At 37.1% G+C, this 27,328-nt stretch overlaps 1 protein-coding gene across 1 annotated transcript in view; it reads right to left on the bottom strand.

The window, feature by feature from the left end:
* Positions 1 to 3,824: 3,824 nt before the first annotated feature.
* IFT80 (intraflagellar transport 80) overlaps positions 3,825 to 27,328 on the bottom strand; it is a 94,320-nt gene continuing 70,816 nt past the window's right edge. The window contains exons 13-20 of the mRNA XM_014581939.2: positions 24,364 to 24,428; positions 20,956 to 21,091; positions 20,397 to 20,544; positions 18,847 to 19,018; positions 16,877 to 16,966; positions 16,605 to 16,777; positions 12,726 to 12,849; positions 3,825 to 4,541 (exon numbers count right to left, since the gene is read on the bottom strand). Coding sequence (XP_014437425.1) covers positions 4,431 to 4,541; positions 12,726 to 12,849; positions 16,605 to 16,777; positions 16,877 to 16,966; positions 18,847 to 19,018; positions 20,397 to 20,544; positions 20,956 to 21,091; positions 24,364 to 24,428 — 1,019 coding nt within the window. The 3' untranslated portion in view covers positions 3,825 to 4,430. The remainder of the gene's footprint in view (positions 4,542 to 12,725; positions 12,850 to 16,604; positions 16,778 to 16,876; positions 16,967 to 18,846; positions 19,019 to 20,396; positions 20,545 to 20,955; positions 21,092 to 24,363; positions 24,429 to 27,328) is intronic.

A 27,328-nucleotide genomic window follows, 5' to 3' on the forward strand; every position in this document is an offset into this window, starting at 1 on the left:
TTCCATCTTGAGCTGCACATAGGTTCATGTACCTGCTAATTGAACAGAATCCTAACCTGTTTCCTGGCTTTAAGTTTTAGGCAAAATTCCTTAGTATTTCTTTGATTTATTAAAGCTAAAACTGCTTTTTTGAAATTAAAATATTTAAAATACCTATTTAAGGACCATAGGAAGCTATACAGCATCAGCTAGGTGCTCCCTTATAATAAGTATATTCATTCTACTCAGAGTTTCACGCCTAAAGTCAGACATGTATTCACAGATATGTATATACCACCTGAACTTGCTGTTGAAAGTAGTTAGATTATTTAAGAAATTTTATGAATCAATAAAATATGGGGAGAAAAAGGAATGGAAAACAACTATAGACACCTGAGATAGTGTGGGAGGAGGGTGGGAAATGGCAGAGGGTGGGAAATAGGGGTAAAATAAATATACATATACACACACATATATATGAAACTAGAAATGGAAAATTACTGATGATAACATGTATGATCACTATGCAGTATATTCTGGGTGGGAAATCACATTTTGTATGCTGTGATGATGCTCAGGGAATGAATGTAAATTAATTAATTTTAAAAATGTTTTGAAAAAAATATTGGGGCTATAGTGTTGGAAATAAATATCTACCTTCTTAGTACTGAAGGGAGAAAAAAATAGAATGAAACAAAAAAGCTCTAATGCACACTGATTTACTCCCTCGGTCTCTGGCCCTCCTTTGGGGACTCCCAGGTCCATGTACATATCACTACATTTGTATGACTTTTTCCTGTTAATCTGGCTGTCAGTTTATACTATAGACTAAAAGTTAACAAAGCTTTCGGAGAGAAAATTAGGAAGTTTAAAATGTCTTCACCTGCAAACCTGAGTGACTTTGTCCTGGGAGACACTTTGGTCATAGGATATGGTGTTGGTCTAGACTCACTATTAGAGACTAAGTGAGACTCTAGTAATGCACCACTATCTTTTTCTTTTTTGTAATTTGCCAAAGGCCGTGTGCACTCACCACCATAGAGAGACAGGAGAGAGAGAGAAAAAGAGAAAAGGAGAGAAAGCAGCCCCGATGGGGTGTGGTCATATTGCAATGCCTTCTCCAACCCGTTGGGCTTTAGGGAATACATGCACACATACTCAGAGTTTACGAGCCACCAGGGATTGAACTGCGGTTGGCCATATAGGCCATGGGGCTGGCCCTGTACCAGTATGTTTTAACTCTTATTTCTCAGGGTACATTTATCATAATGCAGCATGCCACAATATTGACATTATTAAAAAGGTTATAATACTGACATCAGCCATCAAATATGTTGGAAGATAATAAACGTTGCTATACCTCAATGCTCAGTTAAGAATGATCCTTTTGCTTTAAAAGATCCTGCAGTCAAAGACTGGGAGTGGCATGTATACACAAAGAACATATCTGGTCTGGGGGGCTACTGAGTGGGAAAGGGAAGGTTCTAGCACAGATCTTCCAAAATCCTTGGGATTTCCTGTAACAAAAGACATATTAGTAAGAGAAAAGCATAACATTTATTTAATCCAAGTTGTATGTGACACGGAAGCCTTCAGAATGAAAGATACAGGAAAATGATCATTTTTATGCTTAGGTTCAATTAGGAATAGACAGCCATGGGCCTACTCTGGCTTCCTAGTTAAGGCAACCAGATCCATGTGGGCTCCCATGTCACATGCAACTTGGATTAAATAAATGTTATGCTTTTCTCTTGTTAATATGTCTTTCATTACAGGAGTGCTGGCCATAACCCTTAATGAGGGATGAGAAAAGATAATGGATCTTTTTTCACCCCTACATCTATGTAATGAAATCCTGATTTAAACAAAAACAAACAGCTGTGGCATGGTGGTTCACGTAGATGGATCCTACATGGCCAACCACATGGTCTGAGTCCTGGACCTGGTGGCTTGAGAAACATGCTGGGCAAGTGTGCATGTGTGCCCCAAATCCTGAAGGGGTGGAGAAATGGAGGAGCAGAGATTGTGTTGTGACTATTCCCATGGGGGAGAGGTGCTTTCTCACTTCCCCTCTCTCTCTCTCTTTTTTTTTCTCTCTCTCCAGTGAGCATACCCACCCTCTGGCAAAATTAAACAAACAAAAATCGAACCTCAGGACAGCAAGGCTGGGGGAGTTTCCTAGTTGGTGAACACTGATGTGCTGGGAAGATGCTATGCCTGGATTCCATGAGGAAAGTCCATAGAAAATCTGTGTCACCTCCACGTCCCCCTAAAACACCCTTCCATTCTCCCAGACCTTGCCCTCTGCGTCTCTTCCATGTAGGTGTTTCTGCATTATATCCTTTTAATAAAACTGTAATTGGAATCAATAAAGCTTTTTAGTGAGGTCTGTGACTCGTTCCAGTGAATTTTCAAACCTGAAGGGAGGTTGTGGGAACCCTCACCCCCAAATATGTAGCCAAGTCAGACACAAGTGTGGGTAGCCTGGGGGATCCCACTTGCAGTTGGCAACTGAGGTGAAGGTAATCTAATTGGGGATCTTACCCTTTAGTTTGTGGAATCTGATGCTAACTCCAGGTAGTGTTCGAACTGAATGGAATTGTGGGCTATCAGAGAATTTTTAGAACATAGACATTTCATTTTTTTATTGTGGTAAAATAAACATAACATAAAATGCATACTTTTAACCATGTTTTCTTTTGAAACTTTTCTTTGAAATATAACAATGTAGGAAACATTAAAAATTTATAAATACAACTAGTAAGTACACTGCTCCACCAGATTTCACAAACCAAACACACCTTTGTACCCAGCATCTGTACCAAGAAGAGAACATTCCAACATTCCAGAAAAGAAAAGGAACATGTTGAAAAGAACATTTCTGTAAAAGAAACTCAGCTATAATAATTAAAATGGGGTGAGAGAAGTAATCTCTTTCCCACATATATGCATATACCTAGTTCTATAAAGTACCATCTCTAAAAATGGGTTTATGGAAAACTTCCTAGGTGGCATCTGTGTTATTGTTAAAAAGCTCTTATAGTAATAATAATTTTTGGACATATGGAATTAAGGTTAGTCACAAACGTTTATCATCTAAGAGGATCTTCACAGATTCAGACTCCAGCACCTGTTGCCTGAACATTCTCAAGTCAGGAGAGGAATGAGGAAAACATTTCTTGTTCATTCTAGATATACTTTTTAAATTATGATAAAATATACACAACCAAATGTACCATTTTAGCCATTTTTAAGGGTACTATACAGTGGCATTAATATTCACAATATTGTACAACCATCACTACTATCCATTTCCAGAACTTACTCATCCTTTTTTACCCCCGAAAGGAACAGATCACGCTTACTACTAATTCTCTGACAGATGTTAGATTTGGAGCCCAGTTTCACAGAAGCTTTGGAATGACAGTAAAAAATTTACTTTCTCTTCTGTGTTTAATAATGAGATACAAAAAGTTACCCAGTTTAATAATCTCTAAGTCAATAACATGGAATCAAGTCTCAAATCATATATAATATTCACATGCAGATTACTTATTTAATTTTATAATTAGTTGTGCAATCCATAAAAGAATTTAAGCTAATGCAAATACTTAGGGCAAAAAAAGAGACTAAAACATTTTGAATATGCTTCCTCAAAAATTATAACTCACTGCATAAATTAAACATGAGAAGTTCCACCTTACTAGATGGATTATGCAAAAAAAAAAAACCTAACCTTAAAAAAAGCCATGCATAGTGCTTTCCTAAATATTTTCTATAGACTTTGCAAAGATCCTGTGTATAATATTTGCCCTTTCATATTTGGCTTATTTCACTAAGGATGCTTTCATTCACACTGTGCATGGATCAGAATTTCATTCCTTTTAAGGCTGATAATATTCTATTTTATGTATACATAACATTCACTTTTCAATAGACATTTGAGTTGTTTTCACCTTTTATTAATTGAATAATGTTTCTATGACCTCTGATGCATGTGGATCTGCATTCTTACACATTTTCACAAATCCATCCTGTTTTTACCTTGTATAAATAAACTCTTGGAGGCACTTTACAATTTAGAGATCAAATAGAAATTAGCAATAACATACCTTTGAAAGAGTGCAATGTTTTATTATCAGCATTAATATTTGTTCATGCCGAAGATTCAGTAATAAAAAACAAAAACCTGGAATGCAACTGACACCTAACATGTGTATCCTAAGTATTTGAAAAGATTTTGCTAATTACTGGACTAGGAAAATATAAAAGATGGAGTCATGTCATTTTTTTTTGCTTAATCTTTCTGAATGTACTTTCAGTATTAAATACACCATAAGTGCTTATAATTACTTAAAAATTATGCCTGCTTCTTTAGCAACCAAAACATGCTTACCCTTGCTCAGTCAGAATTAGTTTCAAAGGATAAAACTTAAAGGTAGGCCTGGAGTTCAGTGCTTTAGACCCAGACTCTTGCTGGACTGGCTGCTTGATGACCGCTCTTTTTCTTTGGTAATTTCCATTTCAATTTTGGCTTTAATTTTCTCCCAGTCTATATGGAGCTGCAATAGAAGAAACAAGATGAAACATGCTTATAAAGTCTAAGACATTTTTGTTTAGTCCAAAGTAACCAAGAGTAAGTATAAATAGAATGTATAGCTTCCAAAGCACTAGAGAAAAGGGAAGTATCAAAGAAAAGCTCCTAAGGAGGAATAATGCACAAAAACCATGATGTGGCTTTAAGAATAGGATCAAACTGAACAGCTACATAATAAAAAGCAAAGACTCTTTGTGATTTGACACACCCAAATCCAGTTGTACGAATCTATAAAAGGTGCACTCAAACAGTCTCTAGGAATCTTAGGATCTGCACAGGTGCTCAGTGGTAAAGCGAGGAAGACTGCTTTTCTCCAATAGGAGAAAAGCTGGAAAGGGTCCCAGCCACTCAGCTGTTTCAGACAGGCCAGCTCTTCACAGCACAGATGTTGAAGTTCTCTTTAGAAGCCCAGCCATGAGGAAAGACAGAGTGACATTAGCTGTCCCTGAGAATATTCTGCAAAAATTGCTCTTTTGCAACAATTCTTAAGGTGATATAAAACATGGTGATGGTTAAGACAATCATGAGAGATATTAGAGGAAGCAGAGGGAAAGCAAGACTGGGAGACACACAGAAAGAATGACTGAAAAGTGATAACATTTCTTTATTGCTTCCACCCATGCAAGATGCAGTCTCCCCTCTCCTAGCCCTACCCCCGCCCCACTAGTCTGCTAAGTTCATTACACTTGATAGAAGGCGTGGACTCTGCCCTGAGTTCTATGAGCAATTTCTTTGGAAGACACATTCTATCATTTAACAGTTTAGATATATGTCCTCTCTGAGGTAAGACATGGGGAAAACTGTGTCCTAGACTAAGCTAACTCTGATTTACTAGGAATAAACCCAAACTCTGAGACAGAGCCAGAAATGAGCAAGCTTCCACTTCCATAAAGGGGAGTTGAGTAGAATAGGCAGAATTAACCCAGACTGAGATATGACATGTTGCTTTAACACATTTATCTTAAGTAACCGAAAGATTAACCTTAATAGGACTCATATATCTTTTATTTTGTGCTAGACATTGATGGCATTAAGTATTTGTTTTTTTAATTCCAATATCCTGTATCTAAATTTTTGTAAAGTATTGGGTTGTCTGGAAAGTCATGACGTATTTTTGCATAGAAAAACATAGAAAAATGTGTCACGATTTTTCCGTAACCGAAAGATTAACCTTAATAGGACTCATATATCTTTTATTTTGTGCTAGACATTGATGGCATTAAGTATTTGTTTTTTTAATTCCAATATCCTGTATCTAAATTTTTGTAAAGTATTGGGTTGTCTGGAAAGTCATGACGTATTTTTGCATAGAAAAACATTTTTAAAAATGTCATGACTTTTCTGATAGCCTAATAATCTGCAGATATTTTTGGCCACTTAAAAAAGTCATTCCACATCCTTATGACTTAACAGAATTCCTCTTACTCATAGAAGATAAATGTCTTTGTTAAGATGCAAGTGAGAGTTCATTGAGAAGCAGAGGAAATGTTGTATTATTTGAAAAATATTTTTCAATCTGGCTAAAACTCAGTTTTCAAAATTTCTGGGCCAGTAGGTGGTACAGAGGTTAAGGCAAGTGGATCCCACATGGTGTACTGCACTGTTCAAGTCCCAGACCCAGAGGCTTAAAAAAAAACATATCAGGCATGTGTGCATGCATGTCCAAAATCCTAATAGGAGAATGGAGGAGAAGGGATTTGTGGTTTGATCATCTCTCCTGGGGGTGATTTATCACTTTTCCTCTATCTTTCTTTGTCTTTCTCTACACTGTATAGCAAAAACTTAAAAAACTAAAAAAAAAAGGGGCCAACAGGAGATGTGGTGGCTGGGAGCGCTGGGATCCCATGTGGCCAACCGTGGTTCGAGTCCCAGACCTAGCAGCTTGCTTTCTCAGTACCTCCCACCCTTGCTCTATCTCTCTCTGGTCAAAATAAACAAAGTCAAATAATTCTTTAAAAAAATAAATAAATAAAAAACAAACAAACAAACAAAAACTATTCTAAAACCCCCTCATTCCCATGTCTAGCAACACAGTTACAAAGAGGAAGACAAAATTTGATGAATGCCTTGGCCTTCTTCCAACCTTAAGTTGACTGGCATATGCTTCTCAGATCAATCACAATAAATCATATATTGATGGTACACTGAGCACGGTTGCTCTGTTGTACCAGAGGTAAACTGATGACATCTGTACCAGTTACTTACAATACAAATGAGGTGTCTGTCAGTTGATAGCTCTCTTACTGAAAATAAATGTTTCACTTTTCCTTGGGCATTTATCCAGTTTCAGAACAGCTTTCTACTGATCATTTTGTCCTTGCATTAAAAAAATGTTTTTAATAGTAGGTTTTAGACAAAGATGTTCTCTAATAGCTGTAAGTGACTTCTACACTAAACCCATCTTCTATTACAGGGAGCATCAGTACAATTTGGCACTTCTTACCCTAGTCCCCAGTCAATCTTTATTCACACAGAAGCAATTCCAAAACCATACCAAATGGTCCTTTTTTTCCTCTCTCTCTCTCTCTCTTTTTTTTTTTTTTTTTGAGAGGTTTTCGCTATAGGGCATGTGCGCTTGCCAGACAGACAGGACAGGACAGAGATAGAAAGCGAGAAATCACTCCCCAAGGGGGATGGTCACACCACAATCCCTTCTCCTCCATTCTCCTCTCGGGATCTTAGGCATGCATGCACACGTGCCCAGCGTGAGTTTAAGCCACTGGGTCCGGGACTCGAACAGCGGTCAACTACGTGGGAGTCCAGAGACATAGCCATTACACCAGCTGCTGGTCCCCCAAATGGTTCTTTATTTCATCTCTTTTATTCGCTATAGGGCATGTGCGCTTGCCAGACAGACAGAGACAGACAGAGATAGAAAGCGAGAAATCACTCCCCAAGGGGGATGGTCACACCACAATCCCTTCTCCTCCATTCTCCTCTCGGGATCTTAGGCATGCATGCACACGTGCCCAGCGTGAGTTTAAGCCACTGGGTCCGGGACTCGAACAGCGGTCAACTACGTGGGAGTCCAGAGACATAGCCATTACACCAGCTGCTGGTCCCCCAAATGGTTCTTTATTTCATCTCTTTTATTCTCAACTAAAAATCAGCTTCCCACTTAAGGAAAATATAGTGATACCTATAAATTCACTTAATTTTCCTTCCTTGTACTCATAAACTTAACTATATCTATAAAAATCTTTTTTATTTTCTGTCTTCATTATTACTCATTTGTTCAATTTCCTTCTCGTCACAGGTCCCTTCTCATTGTTCCCCCTCTCTTTTCCATCTCCCTGCAAACTGCCACCCTCGTTCTTTTCATTCTCCTCAAACCACTATAATATGACTGTGTTCCTGCTATATTCAACAGATATTTAGTGCTTAGTTATATGCCAAAGATTATTTGAGGAACAAGGATTTCGCCATGAACAAAAAGATAAAAATCACTGTTTTCATAGATATAATTTAAAAAGGTAATAGTGACACATACTAAACCAAAACATATACAGTGTGTCAGAAATGGTAAGGCTTGTGAATAGGGAGGAGACAGTGGGGTGCCAGCAGCAGAATGGGAGGTTGTGTTGTCATCAGTTTACTTGGTTTCTGGTTGACAGAGTGATCTCAAAACTGATGTTTCTGAAAAGGTGACAACAAGACCTAAAGAAGATGAGTTAAGTAACCCCATGTAGGAAACCGGGGAAAGGCATGCCGATAAAGGGACAAACAGGTCCTGAGATAAGAGCATTCTCTGAACCTTGCTGACCACCGTTCTCTGAAAAGCTCTCCTATTAGATTGTATAATACCACCCCCTGGTCTCTGCTCTCCTTTCTCAGTTTCCTTCCTTCTTTCTCTTTGTCTAGCTCACTCTCTCTCCCTCCTACTCTCTCTTTTCCCCCCTCTATAATATTCCCCTAGACAATGTCAGGGGGTAGATAAAAATTCTCTTCAACCTTCTTCAGTTCATAGTTTGGACTGAACCCTGTAACAAAAGGCAGATTAACGAAAAAGGCAGAAAAACAAAACAAATGACCAAAGACAAGAAAGTTTACTAATGTGAGTAGTGCACACCATGTGGGAGAAACCATAATGAGAAGTAACTCAAAGGGAATCCGGGCTTTAAGAGGGAAACGTAACCAACCATGTTGCTTACCGTCAATCACTTCCTATGATTTAATTTGTCCTACGAGACCTCCATTCAATCTCCCTGTTGCTTTCACTCTTAAATCAGAGCCTTCTCTCAGCTAGAACATGTCCAACCGCATGTGGTCCCCGGCCCCTGTCAGCTTTGACTATTCATCCCATAGAGCTCATCTCAAATACCATTAGCATTGCTTGGAAAAGTCTCTGCTATTTCCCAACCTGGGTCAGGTTCTTCATTTATGAAGTCTTATAGTATCAAGTACACCTCCTTAAAGGCATTATCACAGTTAATATTAACATCTAACTATACACTAACTGCCACCTCCATTTAAATATAAACTTCATGAGGCCAGGGCCAATGTCTGTCACATTTACTGTTATACTCCAAGCATCAAGCAGAGACATTATACACAGGAAAGACTCAATAGATAAGAAATCATAGGCAAATAACTGTCACGCAAATGAGTTTTCAACTAACAACCCCTCACTATTAGAAGGCTTTCAAACCTATAAGCCAGCTTAGGTAGTAGTAGTTGTGCCTGAAGTGGTTTGTCTTAACTATACTGTAGACCCCTTAATCTTTCTCAAAATTATAGACTTTCTGAAATTCTACATTGGCTATCTACAATAAATTTCTCAATGTTATTTTTAAGTGATCTCTTTTACTCAATTCTTAGATCTGAAATAAAATGTTTATATAATCATGATTTTGGCAAAGTAAGATAAGTATGACTAAATTATGGATAATAGTATGATTAGATTATAGACCTGAGTCAAAAAGATTGGTAAGTAGTGCAGATATCCCCCAAAGCTATTTTCCTAGAGTTAAATTTTATTTTACTGGTAGGAAACTTTGAAGTAAAAATAATTTTCATATTGGAGAATTCCATACAAAGGCATCTCTGAGCCCGCTGGGTTGGTACCATGAGCAAAGTTCACCCTCCCGAATTAAAAAAATTTATGGACAAGAAGTTACCATTGAAATTAAATGGTGGCAGACATGTCCAAGGAACACTGCGGGGATTTGATCCATTTATGAATCTGTGATAGGTGAATGTGTGGAGATGGCAACTCGTGGGCCACAGAACAACACTGGAATGGTGGTAAGACGAGGAAATAGTATCATCAGGTTGGAAGCCTTGGAACGAGTATAAATAATGGCTGTTCGACAGAAAAACCCATGTCCTCTCGTCAACAGGCCTGTTTTACTATGATATAAAATTCAGATCATGTACATTTTCATAATAAGCTTTTCTGTTAAGTAAAAAAATAATAATAAAAATAATTTTCATCTTAAAACAGTACTTTTTTTTAGAATTATTTATTTTACTTATTATTTTTTAATTTGCTATAGGACACATGTGCTCACCAGAGAGAGAGAGAGAGAGGCCGAGAGACATTGAGAAAGCAAGTTGTCAGGTCCAGGACTCAAATCGCAGTTGGCCATGAGAGAGTTCAGTGCCCTAACCACGATGCCATCCACTGGCCCTGCTTTATGATTTTTAGTTAACTTATCAAAGACACTTAAGAAGAAAAGTAGGAAGTCAGAACATAGCGCCATAGGGAATCACAGTAACTTATATAGTTTCTGATGAAAAGAGAGTATCTAAGAAAGACATTATGTTCTGGTTATCTTGCTTTGGAAATTTCTACTACTCTTATGACTGAGATATTACATTTTGATTACAATTGAATACAGACATAATGAAAAGGGAGAAGGTAAAAATGTTAAGTCTTTGCCATCAAAAATATTTTCTTTAGAGTAAGGACTATATTTACCATGTTTTCAAAAGTACCTAAAAATAGAAAAATATTAATGATGATGAAGAGAAGCAGAGTAGCATTAATGTGCTTCCAATGAAGGGGCCAGATGGTGAAACAGCGGTAAAACGCTGTGGTCTTGTGAGGCAATCCCACATGGGAAGGTTCCCCTTCACGTCCCAAGACTTCCCTGCATACACCAGGGATGAGCGTGCACATTATCAAACTGGCTAAAGACAGGGATGATCAAGGTGCTAGGATCCTGTTATGGGGGTTGTGTCTTTTTCTCTGTCTTTCTTACTCATAGAAGAAATAAATAAACTTTAAAAAATGTATTTGATAAAATATATTTAAGATGGGTTCTCCGTTTTAACAAGTGGCCATATTTCAAAAGCTGTGACAGACAGATCGAAGGATCTGGTGATTCTCTGGGCTGCTTAGCACTATCCCGGTGGTGACTGCTTTCACAGTCTATGAACGAGGTTGTAGCCTTAGAGATCCCAGGGACCTGAAATCTGCCTTTATAGTAGAGCGAGCCTCATAGCCTAAACTCTTAGGATTTACTGTAGTATTAACCAAGTTCCAAATGAATACAAAAGAATTTGAAGCTTTTATAATATTATCCCCCTTTCTTTTTTTACATTTATTTTAATTTTATTTGCTATTGTTATTATTATTACTTTTAATTTGATCAGAGAGAGACAGAAAGAGAAAAAGGCAAAGTGAGAAAGCAAGCTGCCAGGTCCAGGACTTGAACCATAGTCAACCATGTGGGAGTCCAGCACCTCAACCACTGCGCCACCCACCAGCCTCAATATTTGCTCCCTTTCTACTGTGAAACCTATAACTTATAGCTATCCTAGCTTCAGACATTGAAGGTGCATTGCTAGACTCTTAAGAGTGGCCTCAAAAGCTTTACTACTCTGAAAACTGAAGTCCCAAAATGTAGACCACGACATTTTGTATTCAAAATATGATCATTGGAAAATATTGGCTTTAGCAGACATTGCACCTCATCTCATTTTCCTAAGGTTCCTCTAACCCACTCTACCTATCCCTAGGATGATTGCAAATATTTCCATTTTATTCTATCCTACCGAGTTTTTCCACATAATCTATAAGCTCCACAAAGAGACTGATCTGATTCAATATCTAACATAATGCCTAGACCAGAACAAGATCTCATTAACATTTTTTGAATAAAAGGCTAAGAAAACTGGTTCAGAGCTTGAAGCAAGGTCAGCCCAGTCTGCAAATCACAATTCTTAGGAGTCAGCCTCTTAGATCTACATGGCCTGACAAAGGAACTCTGTTACTCTATTTCTACTGTCTGAGCCCAGAAGAATCTGGGTAAGTGGCCACAATCAGTTATGCTCTAGACATTGAAGCAAACTCTCCTATTCCGGTTCTCTTGATAGGCTGATATGTACTAAAAAGACTTCTTTTTTTATTTGTTTTTAGTTTGCTATAGGGTGCATGCACTTGCCAGAGGGAGAAGTAACCCCTTAGGGTGGATGGCCATGCTGCAATCCCTTCTCCTCCATTCTCTCTCAGAATTTTGGGCACATGCATGTGTGAACACACACACACACACACACCACAAGACCAGCATGTTTTCCAAGCTGCTATGTCCAGGATTTGAACCACATAGTTGACCATGTGGGATCCAGCTGTCTTCACCACACCACCAGCTAGCCCAAAATGATTTTCTTCCAATTGGAGTGATAAAATTTGAGATTCTTGTAGGAGTTTGAGGGTCAAAGGTTGAGTCTTTTTTGGTTCTAAACTGAAGTTTCCCTGGGCAAGGCACTTCCATGAAGTGCAGTCCAGTTCCCAAGGACCGACAAAGTGACACAGTACATACTTCTAGTCAATACCTTCTGTGCTTATTTATTTCCCCTGGAGCAGAAGGGGCAGCTGGTGAAAGACAAAATTCGTAAGAATTTTAGAAGCTTTTATCCTGGCTATCACTATTACTTATCTAAAAATATCAAATGGCACGCAACCTTAATACCAATTGTGCATTATGAAAAGCAGATCTGAGTCCATCAAAAAACGGCTGTGAAGTTCCAGAAAAATATGCAGTACTGTAATCACATAGTCAAAATAAGACCATAACATCATAAGGCAAAAAATAATTCTTTTGGAGCTTATGGGACAGATCACTCCATTTTTTTCTTGTTAAGATAAATATTATATATATCTATAAAGCAAATACATTATTATAAAATTCTGTATAATACTTACACCGTCTGCATACTGCAAGTATCGTTTATTAGTTTCCTGTTTACCAAATGTCTCCAAAAACTTTTGACGGTAGGCAAGAACTGTATCAACATGTGTTTTGTATTTTACAGCCAATTCCAGTGCCCTATAGTGAGAAACAAAATGGGTTAGCAGCAGTGCTTATGAACAGCAGAGTTTCAGAGTTGGTAGGTAGGACACAAGGTTGTTCTCCTTACTGCTCCCACGATATGGAATATCGTTTTCTATTTATTCATCTTGCAAATTCCTAGTTTTGCTTCAAGGCTCAGATCAAACAAGATCACTTCTCCTTAGCCAGGTCCCCTTGTAATAATAAATGGCCATTATCTTATTTATGTCCATACTGTTTATATGTACTGTATTACAACACTGTTCATAATGTATGAGAGTGACTATGAGTATATTTTTTCCACTAGCCCATACACTTGTTGAAAAGAGATCTGGGTTTCATTTCTCTTCAATGAGTACTATAGAATGCATATGTGGTGAGTATTCATTGAAAACATTGTTTAAAGTCATCGTAAAATTCAAATTCAAATTTGAAATTTCCCTATAATATTAAGTAGTTCAACTGCCTTATTGAAATTTTATGTCTATAATGAATTTATAGAATTAAAAACTCATATCCTTACATTACTACTATAGCAAATTAAAAATCTTATGAAAAGGAACTGAGGTTAAGAGAAGTCTGACAAAATGCCTTTACCATTTGAGTCCTAGGAAAAGTTAATAGTCACGTAAATTTTAAAATTCAATGTCTATCTATGCAACAAAATTATTTTTAAGGTGATCTTTTATTCTGATAGCAGATGAGGACTAAATCAATCACTGAGAACAGTGGTATAACACCAAAAACACAAAATCTACACACTGGTGATAATTTGTAGGTAAATAAAAAGGTAAGGCTTTGGTTCCAGGCATGCTTCCACACATAGACTTTGGGACAAAGCCTCAGCCGCGGAAACCCTGTGCGTAACTCGCATTTGTTGAGTCAGCTCTTCTACACTGTTTACTGTCATCTAGCTTAAAGCATGGATAATAGTCATCAGAATAATTGAACGTACATTGGGCCAGCTGGTGGTGTGGTTAAGGCAGCTGGAGCCCATGTGGCCAACTATGCAGTTTGAGTTCCAGCCTGACAGCTTGAAAAACATGCCAGGTTCATGTGTGTGTGCCCAAAATCCCGAAAAGAGAAATGAAGGCGGAAGGGTTGCAGCATGAGCATCTGCCCACCCCCAGGGGGCAGGAGTGTTCTCATTTTCCTTCTCTGATGAGTGCACACACCCTTGTAGCAAATTTTTTTAAACTATTTTTATTTTATTTAACTTAATTTTACTTATTTATTTATTTTTTTAATTTGACCAGAGAGGGATGGAATGAGAGAGAGAGGGAAAGTGAGAAAGCAAGCCATGTGGGAATCCAGCGCCCTTAACCACCACGCCACCTGCTGGCCCCCCTTGTGGCAAATTAAAAAGGCAAACAAACAAGTACATGATAACACAAGTTCTCTATTGCTTTCTTAAATGATACATGACTTTTGGACAGTCCAGTCATGATTCATCAGAGTCAACTATTACTATTGTTTTTTAAGACAAAACTGACTACTGACTAGATTTTTTTTTTGCAACTCACAACCCTTCAGTAGAAAATCTTGGTTTACCTTACTAATTATCAAACTAAACAGTCACTTTAAAAAGTGTTTTAGGGGCCAGGCAGTGGTGTAGCACTCACTAATGCAACTGGACCCATACAGGAAAGGTTCTGGATTTGCAGCCCAAGATCTCCCCAAGTGCACTGAGAGTACGTGTGCACCTCTGATCTGGGCTGGCTGAGGATGGGGGTGGATTGTTGAATGAAGACCCTGTGTGTAGGGGGGTGCTTTTCTGTGTGTGTATCTGTCTCTCTTGAAAGAAATAAACAAATAAACCTTTAAAAATTTGATATGTTGTGTGCATTGACTGATAATAAATGATTGAGAGAGACATTAAAGATACACTATAAAAAAATTATGAAAATAAGTCATGAATACAAATGATAATGCCAAGTGAAATAATTTTATATAAAAATATACTGATATACACTGTCCAGCTAAATCCAAGGGTATTTGCTGCCCATCACACTCTCTCACAGGTCCCTGTATTCCTCTGTGACTAATTCTTTCAGAGAAAAAGAAGATAGGCCAAAGGGAATGTAAAGGCACTAGGGCAGGAAACAATTTAAGGAGGCGCAAAAAAAGAGAAATGGAAGTAAAGCTGCCTCCCTTCTTGCCCTCTCCCGTAAAGTTCCCTTGCTATCCCTAAGGCTCTGACTGTGGTGGTGCGCGCGTGTTAATGCTGGCAAACCCTTTTGGCACCTCAGAAGCTCCATTTCCCATTCTTTCCTTACAACTGTATTGACTCATGAGATCCTAATTACTATCTGTCATCATCATCACTATCACAATATAATGTGACTTAGCTGATTGAAAAGCAATGGCTGAAGGTAAACAACACTCAAATGACACGTGCCATTTTAAATGCAGACTGGGTAAAAAATCTTTTCTTTTTTAACCACATTTAGGAAAGAATTTACTCCAAATTACATAAGAGTTTGGGAACGGTATGTCTCTAGTTTAAAATGGTTTTGGCAACCGAACAAATGTGACATTAGATTCTTGGGCTGGAATAAATCCATATATATATATACATATATATTTATAAGTTTTTGCTATAGGGTGCATATGCTCACTGGAAAGAGACAGAAACAGAGAGAGGGAGAGTAAAAAATCACTCCCTCAAGAGGATGGTCACACCACAATCCCTTCTCAATTGTCCTCTTGGGACTTTGGGCATGGATGCACGTGCACCCAGCATGATTTTCAAACTGCCAAGTATGTAACTTGAGCTGTGGTCGGACATGTGGAAGCATAGCACCTCAACCTGCAAGCTGCCGGCTGGCCCCAAGAGACTTTACTATTATGAACGACAATAAACTGGAATTCCTAATTAGGTTATATGCTTTTTAAGATAAAAAAAATATTGAAAAAAAACTGTTTTATATTATACAGGAATAATAGTGTTTACCATTAATCAATGTCAATATTTTCTTAAAAACACTTATTGAGAGAAAATAAACATTCTTCCCTATTTCTCAAAGAAGTGTTTGCTTCTAATGGATACAATTTCCAATTGTTATTTAACAGAGATTCCTAAAACTATTTTTCATATTTTATCTCTTTCCAAACTAGTTACCTTATGCTTTATGAATTATGAATAAACTAAGAAAAAGGACAACAGCCTATTTATCTTTGTAGAACAAAAAACATCCTTCATGATCCTTTGTAGAGCTCAACAATGACAATGAGTTTGTGTACATAAAGCACAGAAACAGAGCGACTGAATGATTTGAATAGTATAGTTCATGAGGGCATAAGTTAAATAAAGAGATGTCGTATGTCAGTCACGAAATGAACAATCTGCCATTTCTGTTCCTTCTGAATAGGAGGAAAAGATAGATATGAATCCCATACAAATTCGAATCTAAAGCAGTTATAAGTAAAGGGACTTGTAATTGAAATATACATGGGTTGTTTTCAAGCCCAGGAAGAAACAAAGACCCTGAGAGACATTTTAACCTAGAAAATTAGACCAGTTTCATAACAAATTAACTTAAGTCAGTTTTTAATTGCAAACTTAAAATATCTATAATTACAAAAATAAAATGTATCTTAGTTGCAACCTTATAAATATAAATGTGAATAAGGTGTACTGTGATGTTAGGAAACTATTAAGTACAGTGGAAAATGTAATTTACTAAATGGTAGCTGGAAGAATATATGAAAGTCAATCAGGTTTTGAAATTGATGAAAAGCATTTTTATTACCTTTCCCAATTGTAGAGATTAATATTGATCTGAATTGCCTGATAAACAAGGCCAGCCTGAAGAAGTACTATTTCAGCCTCCTGGATGTTCCCACTAAACATTAGTATATGGGCCATTTTTGATTCTTTAGATGGAAGATCTTTTATCGAACTGATGTATTGAACCTTATCGATCTAAAAAGAAAAGAAATAGCTGAAGTGGCTAGTAACAGAAATATAACAAATGCAAGAAAAACATACACATGTGCAGAAATCTAAGCATGGTTTACTTACTTCGCCAATTGCTGCGTAGGCAATTTCTGCAGTAGTCATATCTCGATTAGCGACTGCCATCGCAGCCAGGCAAGCCCACATGGTCTGCTCCTAAAGCAAAATATGAGAACAACGATCTCAACTACAAAGTTCAACTGCCTTAAAATCAACAGCGATTTAAATATCATCATAATTATATTTCAATTTTAAAAAATTACTGAGCATGGCACTGAAAAAACAGTAATCTAATAAATGAATGAGGTAGAAATTTCACTATGGTCAATTGGTTAAGACATATTAATACTACATAGGTAAGTAAGTTCTGGGACCAGCAGATGACATAATAGTTAAGTTGCTAGACTCTCACATAGCTGACCCCAATTCGAGCCCTCAATCCGGTGGCTTAAAACTCATGCCAGGCACGTGTGTGTGAGTGGCTAAAATTCCAAGAGGAGAATGGAGAAGAAGGGTTTGCAGCATGGCCATCCCCCCTGGAGGGGAGGGTGATCTCTCACTTTCTGACTCTGTCTCTGCCTCTTCAGCAAGTGCATGCACACTACAGCAAAATTTCTAAAAAACACTACATAGAGAACTTCTTTTTTTTTTTCTTTTTTTTTTTGTTGGGAGAAGTTTATGCTATAGGGTGTGTGCACTCGCCAGAAAAACAGAGAGAGACAGAGAGACAGAAAGCGAGAAATCACCCCCTGGGGGGATGGCCACGCCGCAATCCGTTCTCCTCCATTCTCCTCTCGGGATCTTGGGCATGTACTCACACGCATGTAGCGTGAGTTCAAGCCACCGAGTCCGGGACTCGAACCATGGTCGACTACATGGGAGTCCAGTGACATAGCCAAACACCAACTGCTGGTCCCCATAGAGAACTTCTTTTAGATAAATAAAATTTTCATGTCTAGGTATCAAGAATTTATTTTTCTATTTAAACATTTTTTTATTTTATAATTTACTTACACTGTTGTATATCTATGTGGGGTAGCATATGGATCTTCAAAGCATACATGCCATATGGATAATCAAATCATGGATAAAATACTCATTGTTTTCAATAAATACCACATTCTGATGTGTAGCATTCCTTTTTGCTACACATCATAATGTGGTATTTGATACCATTTAACATAACTCAAGGTTTATAATTTACAGAGAACCAGAAGGATAGACAATTTCTCAGATAATAGTATTACGCCAGAAGTCCAGATTAAACAAAAGCATCTGAAAGTTATTTCACAAAAGTGTATTCTAAGAGATGTTAATGATCAATAAAAGAGATGAGATCTATGGTCAATCTATGGTCAAACACATTTAGAAAATACTAGATTCAATCAGGTTGGGAAAAGCTGATGTAAAGCAAAGATTCTTAACCTTAGTCATACCAAAAAAATCATCTGAGGAACTTAAAAATATGCCCAGGCCGAGATCCATGCATTAGGGGATAAAACTTGGTAACATAACTTTCAGAAAAAGTTCCACAGATGGGCTGACCTTTTGGTCTAGTGGTTAAGAGTCAGATACTGTACGACTGACTGCAACTTGAATTCCGCCCCTAGTGGCTTGAAAAACACTCTGGGTGCATGTATGCATGTCTAAAATACTGACAGGATGGAGGAGTGGACAGGGGAGTGCAGCAGGACCGCACCCCAACAGGGAGTGCTTTTTCCTACCTTCAGTCCCTACCTCTTAACGTGAGTATATGCACTCTCTGGTTACTAAAAAAACAAAAGATCCACAGAATAATTTGATATAAGCCAATACGGAGATAGCAATGGTCTAAAAAAGAAAGGTCATCTTTTTCTTTTCAGCTTCTTCACAGAACAAGTCACACGGCAACATCTATCCCTCCGTGTTGCTCATGTGTTCACTTATAAAATACAGTACAACCCTAGTCACGATTTGCCCAGCCCTTGGCTATTATTACTCATCTCACAGAAGTAAATAGCACACAATATACAGACAAGTCTGGGTCTGAAATGTACCTTAACGAAGCGACAAAGTCTTACAGCATCTTCCCATTTTGAACTGCTGACGTACTCGTGGAGAATAGCAGGATATGGTGATATGCTGATGTGAACCAGGGAGCCATCGGCTCGTCTTATAGTCACCTGATTTCCAACAAAACTCACAATATGGGGGTTTTTACTAAATTCACTATTAAAAAAAAAAAAGAAAAGAAAAGTGCAATTTAAAGTTATATTCTGAGAAAAATTTTCCATGTATTTTAAATCTAAGGAGTAGACCTCCGACATAAATATGGAGTGTCCAATGTCCAAAAGTAAACTCCAGGGAGAATATACATATTCAAGTACCATTTGAATCTAATTTGCTATTTAAACTTGAAGCAAAATATGCAAACAGTTAAAAGTGGCAAAAATTCTAATGGGCTTGAGAGCCATTCCTGAAAGCATTAGAAATGACCTTTTTTCTTGAGTCTCAAGATAAATCACATAAATGATTAAACCACTTAGCTTTAGCTTTTAAAAGTATTAAAGGATAAACCAATAAAACTAAGCTGAATTCCAAGACTATTTTCTCACGATAAAAAGAGGTGAACTCTAAATAAAGAGATTAATGTTTTTTCATTAGTTTAAATAATTTTTAAAATAAGCTGTTTTATTTTGATGCCTCTTTGGTTTTGCTAAGATTGTGAACTTGAATGCTAAAAATGAACTCAAGACAAATTTGAAAGCTAAGCTAAGGCTTAGAGTCAAGAAGGCTTTTTATTCCTATTATATCGAGACTAAGATCTCCTTGCTCTTTCTTAGAGAATTCAACAATATAAATGCATTTGATTTTCTGAAGCATATAATTAAACAACAAAATTTTAAGTTACCTTGTTTTATTTTCCCCTACCATTAATATCAACCAGAAAACTCAATTCTAGAGACATACATTTCTAAAAGTCTTAAAGCCATCAATAATCTGTGACAGAGTAGAGTAGCCATCACAAAGTTGTGTCTCACTGAAAAATCTTAGCAGCACCTTTATTAAAAATGTTAAATCATATTGAAAAGCTACCTAAGCTATCATTAAATAACACTAAGCTCAAAAAAGGCATGGAAAACAACTGTACATACCAAAGACCATGTGGGAGAAGGGGGGGATTGGCAGAGGGTGACAGGTAGGGAATTGGGGGGGCGGGAGCAAAATATATAAGAAACAAATAGAAAATTATTTGTTGATGATAACATGTATGGCTATATCCTTGATTGAGCCAATATACAATGAACACTATGGAAAATCTCATTTTGCATACTGTGTTGATATACAGTGAATGACAAATAAATAAATAAATAAACAAATAAATAAATAAATTTTTAAAAGAAAAGAAAAAAAAAGCCTCATATTAGACACTTTCAACTTGATTCCATCACTTAAATCTCATTAAGCTAGTTTTGGCTAAACAATTGATTTTGTCAGATCTGATTAAAGTGAAAGACACCTCGCAGGGCTGAAATGAAAGGCAAAAACATGGCACTTAATTAGTTTTATTTACCACAATACAGATTTCTATGCAGTAAAATGTTACCTTGCATCCTTTTCATATAATGTTTTAGGCAAAATGTCTCTGTCCACATAAACTGTATTGGGGTAATACCACACAGTAAATCGAGTATCTTGAAGTCCACAAAGGATATTGCATGTATCACTCCATGCCAAAGTATGCACCATTGTTCCTTAATTTAAAAAGAATGTTCACATGTTATTATTGTAATATATTACTTTTTAAAATATATTTTTAAAAATCAGCTGAGAAACAAGGTCCCATCTAGTTTCTGGAGAGTACGATTCTTTCTGGCTTATAATGATGAAAACACAGAAAAATTCACGTAAGAATTTATGGACATATTTGAAGGTTCTACCTAGAACCATTACATTTTCAGTGTGCAGGTCTTTCTTTTAATGCCAGTTTGGCGATGTTAACTAAAAGCTTACTACTAAAATAGAGTTAAGCAGCTAAGAAATATTATGAGACCAAAACATTTTCACAGATTCATTCAGGCAAGCAAATTCACATATGACAGACAGAGTAGATTTAAGAAAATTGACAATAATTAAAAACTTAAGCATATTAAAATTATTTTTACCAAGTTTGATAATTTGTTCTTCCTTCCCAAACCTTTTCACTGAGGTGATATAGAGATCTCTGTTTTTATCAATGAATGCAATTTTTCTGTCATTGGTAAGTCCTTTTTGATCCAGAGCAAGTTCCAAGATTTCATTCTAAAATTATTACAAAATATAAATGAGACTCATTTCAGTGCTTAACCTAAGATTATTTATTTATTTATTTATTTTAAGGTTTATTTACTTCTTCCATTAGTGAGAGAGACAGACAGACAGCACCAATACCTGCATGAGGTCTTACAGCTGTGACCAACCCTCTGCCTTCAGCCAGTGAGTAGCTGGTGTATTCAAGGAGTTCTCTAAACTGAAACCTGGAACCTTCTTGTGTGGGGTTGCCTCATAGGGTATCATGTTTTACCACTGCACCACCATCTGACCCCAGATCATTTTAATTATTAGAGCATGTCTTTTTTAAAAGATCAATTAAATGTCATTCACTTACTTATAATGATAAAACGTCCCTATTAGTGTTAAATTGCCAATACGCTAATAATTCAAAGCTACACTAAGTGTAGTTACTTTGCTCAAAATCCAAAGGAAAAATATCCTTTCAAATATAATAAAATATTGCCTATTTTGATACTCTGTAAACTGAGATACACTCCCATATGTCCTGCTTTCTACCTTTAATGGACAAAGTGAAAGGGTAAGGCAAGTCTGAGTATCACATGAGAGGTCTCTTTTGATTAATATATTCCTCACACCAAAATTTATTCTAAGTAGAACGCCTAACATTTATACTTTAAGGATTTGTAAGAATAAATTATGGAGGTATATGGAACTATCTCATGGCTCCAGAGTCTTAAATTTTAAAATTTAAGACTTTACAAAATGTTTTTTTCTTAGGCTAGGTGGTGGTGTGGTGGTTAAGCTGGCTGGAAACCATATGGTCACCTTTTTAGTTCAAGTCCTAAACTTGGCACCTTGAGAAACACACTAGACGTGTGTGGGTGTGCTCAAAGCCCCCAAAGGAGGAAGAAATGGAGGAGACGGGATTGCGGCCATTTCTCTCTCTAGCCTCTCTGTTTCTCTCTACTTCTGGTGAGTGTACATGCCTTCTGGCAAGTTGGGTTTTGTTTGTTTGTTTGTTTTTTAAGAATTATTTGAGAGTCCATGTCACTGCCCTACTGCCCCGTGCATTCCCGCCTTGGGAGAAAGAGGCAGAGGCAAAGGAAGAGCGCAGCGATTCTCTTATTAACAGACACACAAGAAGACGCACAATTAACACTGACGATGCGAAGCTCTTAGCCAGGAGAAGTAATTCACTGCTAAAATACATCACAGAAAAATGAAGAGATTGCTCAACTTAACCTAGGATGAAAGACAAAGAAGAAAAAGAAGTTAGAAGATGGAAACAAAAATTCAAGTGAGCCAGCAGAGGCTGGTATAGTGGAAAATGAGAGTTAACTCCCTCACTGCTTGGAAAAAGTGGCCTTCAGCATGTAGCGTTACCTAAGACGCTACAAAGGGAATTTTGAAGGGATAAGAAGTGACTGAAAAAAAAAAGGGCTAGGCAGTTTTTTGTGCTATATTTGCCTCAGTCATTAACTGAAAAAGCTAATTTAAAAGAGAATTGGAAACTCTCAAGCAAAATATTCCTGTGTATTACTTAAGCACATTAGGAAAAAAAAAAAATGGTGTGCGTGGGCCAGCAGGTGGTGTGGTGGTTAAAGCACTGGATCCCACGTGGTTAACTCTGCAGTTCGCATCCCAGCCCCAGCGGCTTGAGTATCATGCGAGGTGTATGTGTGCCCAAAATCCCAAGACGAGAATAGAGAAGGGACTGTGGTCACCTGGAGGGGGATTTCTTACTTTCCCTCTGTCTGTCTGTCTGTCTCTCAACGGTAAGCGCATGCAACCTATGGCAGAAATCTTTTTTAAAATAGTATGTGTTTGAATGGTATATATTGGAAGTTATATCTGATACAATTATTAATAGTACAATTATTAGCAAATAAAGAAAATAATTATTTTATTTAACTTTATTTATTTTATTTTGACCAGAGAGGTAGAGTGTGTGTGTGTGTGTGTGTGTGTGTGTGTGTGTGTGTGTGTGAGAGAGGATCCAGGACTCGAACTGTAGTAGGCCATGTGGGAGTCCAGTGCCCTTAACCACCATGCCACCTGCCAGTACTCCTCTGGTCAAATTTTTAAAAATAATTTTTTTCTTTATTTACGATACAGCGTATGTGAATACATGTGACAATAATTTTCCTCCATGAACAAAAATATTAATTAAAAATAAAATGAAAAAAGATGGGGCCAGCAGATGGCATAGCAGTGTATTGCTGGACTCCCACATAGGCAACCATGTTTCAAGTCCTGGACCTGGTGGCTTGAAAATCATGCTGAGTACGTGTGCGTGCGTGACCAAGATCCTGGGAGGAGAAGGGATTGCAGCATGGCCATCACTCCTGGAGGGGAGATTTCTCACTTTTCCTCTCATAGTCTCTCTCTCTCTCCAGAAAGCATACCTCTAAAAAAAATTAATAAATAAAAAATTTAAAAATAAATAATAAAGCAAATAAATAGTGGCTATTTATATTAGAAATAGCTAATGTCTATGCCAGCATGTGGCCTGGTGGTTAAGGCAGCTGGATCCCACATGGCTGACTATATGGTTGGAGTCCCAGACCCAGTGGCTTGAAAAACACAGGTTGTATGTGTGTGCGCAAAAGCCTGAACGGAGGGAGAAATGGAGCAGAAAAGATTCAGCATAAACATCTTCCATGGTAGGTGCTGTCTCACTTTTCTGTCTCTCTCTGTCTCCCTGATAAGTACATGTGACCTTTGGCAAATTTTTTTTTAAAGCGAAAGAGTGAATGTCCATTACCTTATGAGAAAGGAGCTTCCCATCACCTAATGGTTTTCCAGTTGAGGCTTCAAACAGGAAGATCACTTGATTAAAAAAAAAAAAGCATTAATTAACTTGCTATATTAGAATTTTAATTAGTAAATTTCAGTAAATTATCATAATCCTCATTAAAAGTTATTCACTCTCTGGACTACAGAGTATCTCTCAGCACAGAAGAGTAGCAGCATCAAATTTCTAGTTATTAACAGGGTCAAATTTCTTATGAAAACAGTGAAACTGAATATTTCTTCCTAAAACACATCCCCTAATTAAAACTGTAATTCATAGTATGGCATCAATGCTCCACAGGCTTAAAAATGGCACATCTAAGCATTGATGCAATTTGCAATAGATCAATATCACAAGGTATTCCACAAGGGAGCAGAAAAGATTCAGCATAAACATCTTCCATGGTAGGTGCTGTCTCACTTTTCTGTCTCTCTCTGTCTCCCTGATAAGTACATGTGACCTTTGGCAAATTTTTTTTTAAAGCGAAAGAGTGAATGTCCATTACCTTATGAGAAAGGAGCTTCCCATCACCTAATGGTTTTCCAGTTGAGGCTTCAAACAGGAAGATCACTTGATTAAAAAAAAAAAGCATTAATTAACTTGCTATATTAGAATTTTAATTAGTAAATTTCAGTAAATTATCATAATCCTCATTAAAAGTTATTCACTCTCTGGACTACAGAGTATCTCTCAGCACAGAAGAGTAGCAGCATCAAATTTCTACTTATTAACAGGGTCAAATTTCTTATGAAAACAGTGAAACTGAATATTTCTTCCTAAAACACATCCCCTAATTAAAACTGTAATTCATAGTATGGCATCAATGCTCCACAGGCTTAAAAATGGCACATCTAAGCATTGATGCAATTTGCAATAGATCAATATCACAAGGTATTCCACAAGGGAAAAATGTGTTGGGTGCCAACTTAATGCCAAGCAATATATCTTGTGCTGTTCAGTTTTTTGCTGTTACTATTCTACTGTGATAAGGCCAATTCCACAGCCTGGTGGTTAGGGCAGCCAAAATCCACATGGCAGACAGCATAGTTCAAGTCCTGGACTTGGCGGTGGTATTGGTAGCTATTTTCTCTTTTGAAAATTTGTTGAAAAACAAGGATTATCAGAGTGTTTGATGATTTTCTTTAAGTAATTCTTAAATTATTCCAACCCAAGATTCATCCCAAGTGGAGTAATTTCACAGGACAACATATGCATAGGAGTACAAAACAAGAAAAGATAGAAGTAGCATAAGCATCAGCAAAAAAAAAAAAAAAAACAAAAACAAAAACAAAAAACTAGACAATTTATATAAAATGCTAAAATATGCATAACATGATATTTAATTAGCTTTTAATAAAATCACAGGATATTAGGTTTGACATCACTGGCTACAGTCATAGAAGAAATCATGTTGTAATTTTTAGTTATGGTTTAAGATTTCCAATTGTGCTGAGAAACATGAAAAATAAAAATACTACACAGAATGTTTAGTTAAGTATAGAAAGTAAAATGAGAAAAGTTTAGCTTCCATTTAAAAAAAAGTTGTAAGGCTTGGCTAACTGATTATTTTCAAGGCTATACAAAATAATTTTTTTCCAATTAAAAGCCTTCTATCCTTTATGCAAATGAACTCTTCTATTAGGTCATCAGGAAACTCATGGTATATTTTTCTGTTTTTCTGTGCAAAAATGTGTCATGACTTTCCCGACGACCTATTACTTTTTACCACAACTGTAGGTGGAACTGACCTATGGGAGGCTGGACGTGTGGCTCAGTGTTACCATACGGCAGAAACTGGCAGGACAAACAACTAAGGAGCCAGGAGCTGAAGGAACTGCTTCCCAAAGTAATCAACTGCCCCCTACCTCCTGCTCCCCAACAAGTGCTTTTGAATAATTGCCCACAGTAATGTCACAGAGTATCCGTGAGAGATGGATGGCAAGAAGAAGGCAGACAAAACCAGTAGCTCTAGTATTCAATGGACCACCCAAAGGAGTATTTGAATCCATTCAACAGCTAGTTATTAAGCACCTGCTATAATACACAATACTGTACTTGAAACAGACATCTGGCCAATAAAGGCGCTCTCAAATTAGAAAGAAATCACTTATTTCACATGTAGATAGTCCTCTTCTACAGATTATAAAGGCCACGTACTTTTATTGCCTTTTCTATTGTTCTATATATCTGTATTTCGCCATCAATGAACAAGTTTCTTAGGAAAAGAACAAGAGGTAACAGCAGGTGGCGTAGTGGTTAAGGCACTGGACTCCCACAGGATGGACCACAGTTCAAGTCCTGGACTCAGCAGCTTGAAAACCATGCCACGAGCATGTGCATGCATGCCCAATATCCCAAGGACAGAATGGAGGAAAAGGGATTAAAGCGTGGTCATTCCCCTTGGGGTAATTTATCACTTTCCTTCCCTTTGTCTCTCATTGGCAAGTGTATGTACCCTATGGCAAAAAAATAAAAAGTAAAAAAGGTACAAAGGAAAATATTTTCCCTCTAATTTTGTTAATATTATAATAATTGTATTAGTCTTTTTAATATACCATTTATAGCAGAATGCATTTATACAATTATCTTGTTTAACAATAGAAATTTACATAAGTAAAGCAGAAAATTTATTGGTATATAAAGCCTTGCATCTAGAAATGTTTATAACTTTTTCAAGCTCTAAAATTCTATGAATTATCAAAGGATTAAAGAATAAGAGGGCCAGTCAGTGGTATGGTGGTTAAGGCAGCTGGGTCCCACATGGCTAACTGCATGATTCATGTCCTAGACCCAGCAGTTTGAAAAACATGCCAGGTACATGTGCAATCATGTATAAAATTCCAAAAGGGGAATGAAGAAGGAATTGTGGCATGGCTAGCATCTCTAGAGAGTGCTTTCTCACTTTCCCTTTCTCTTTCACTCTCCCTCTCTGTCTCTCTTCAGTAAGTAAGACCTATAGCAAATTGAAAAAAAAATTTTTTTAATGTTTCAGAGATAAATTAACTGCAGAAAATTTCAGAATAAGGTATATTCAGTAGGAAACACATATTTTATTAAAATGTCTATCTAAAATAGACAACTCAGGGACTAGCAGGTGATGTGGTGGTTAGGGTATTTGACACTCCCACATGGCCGATGATGGTTCAAGTCCCAGATCTGGTGGCTTGCTTTCCAACTTTCCCTCTTCTCTCTCTTTCTACCTCTCTCTGGTCAAATTAAAATAAATGAAATAAATAAACAAAATTGAATAGATAATTCTTTAAAAAAATAAAATAAACAACTCATAGTAATTATTAGGGTTTTCAAATTCAAGTTTACCAAAGACAAAAATTTGATGTCCCAATTAGTAGTAGTAATTGGGACCAGCAGGTGGCATAATGGTTATGTCGCTGGATTCCCATGTAGTTGACCACAGTTCAAGTCCCAGACCCACTGGCTTGAACTCACGCTGGGCGCATGTGCATGCGTGG

Source organism: Tupaia chinensis, unplaced genomic scaffold (assembly GCF_000334495.1).
Source record: "Tupaia chinensis unplaced genomic scaffold, TupChi_1.0 Scaffold141305_1, whole genome shotgun sequence".
Lineage (NCBI taxonomy): Eukaryota > Metazoa > Chordata > Mammalia > Scandentia > Tupaiidae > Tupaia > Tupaia belangeri.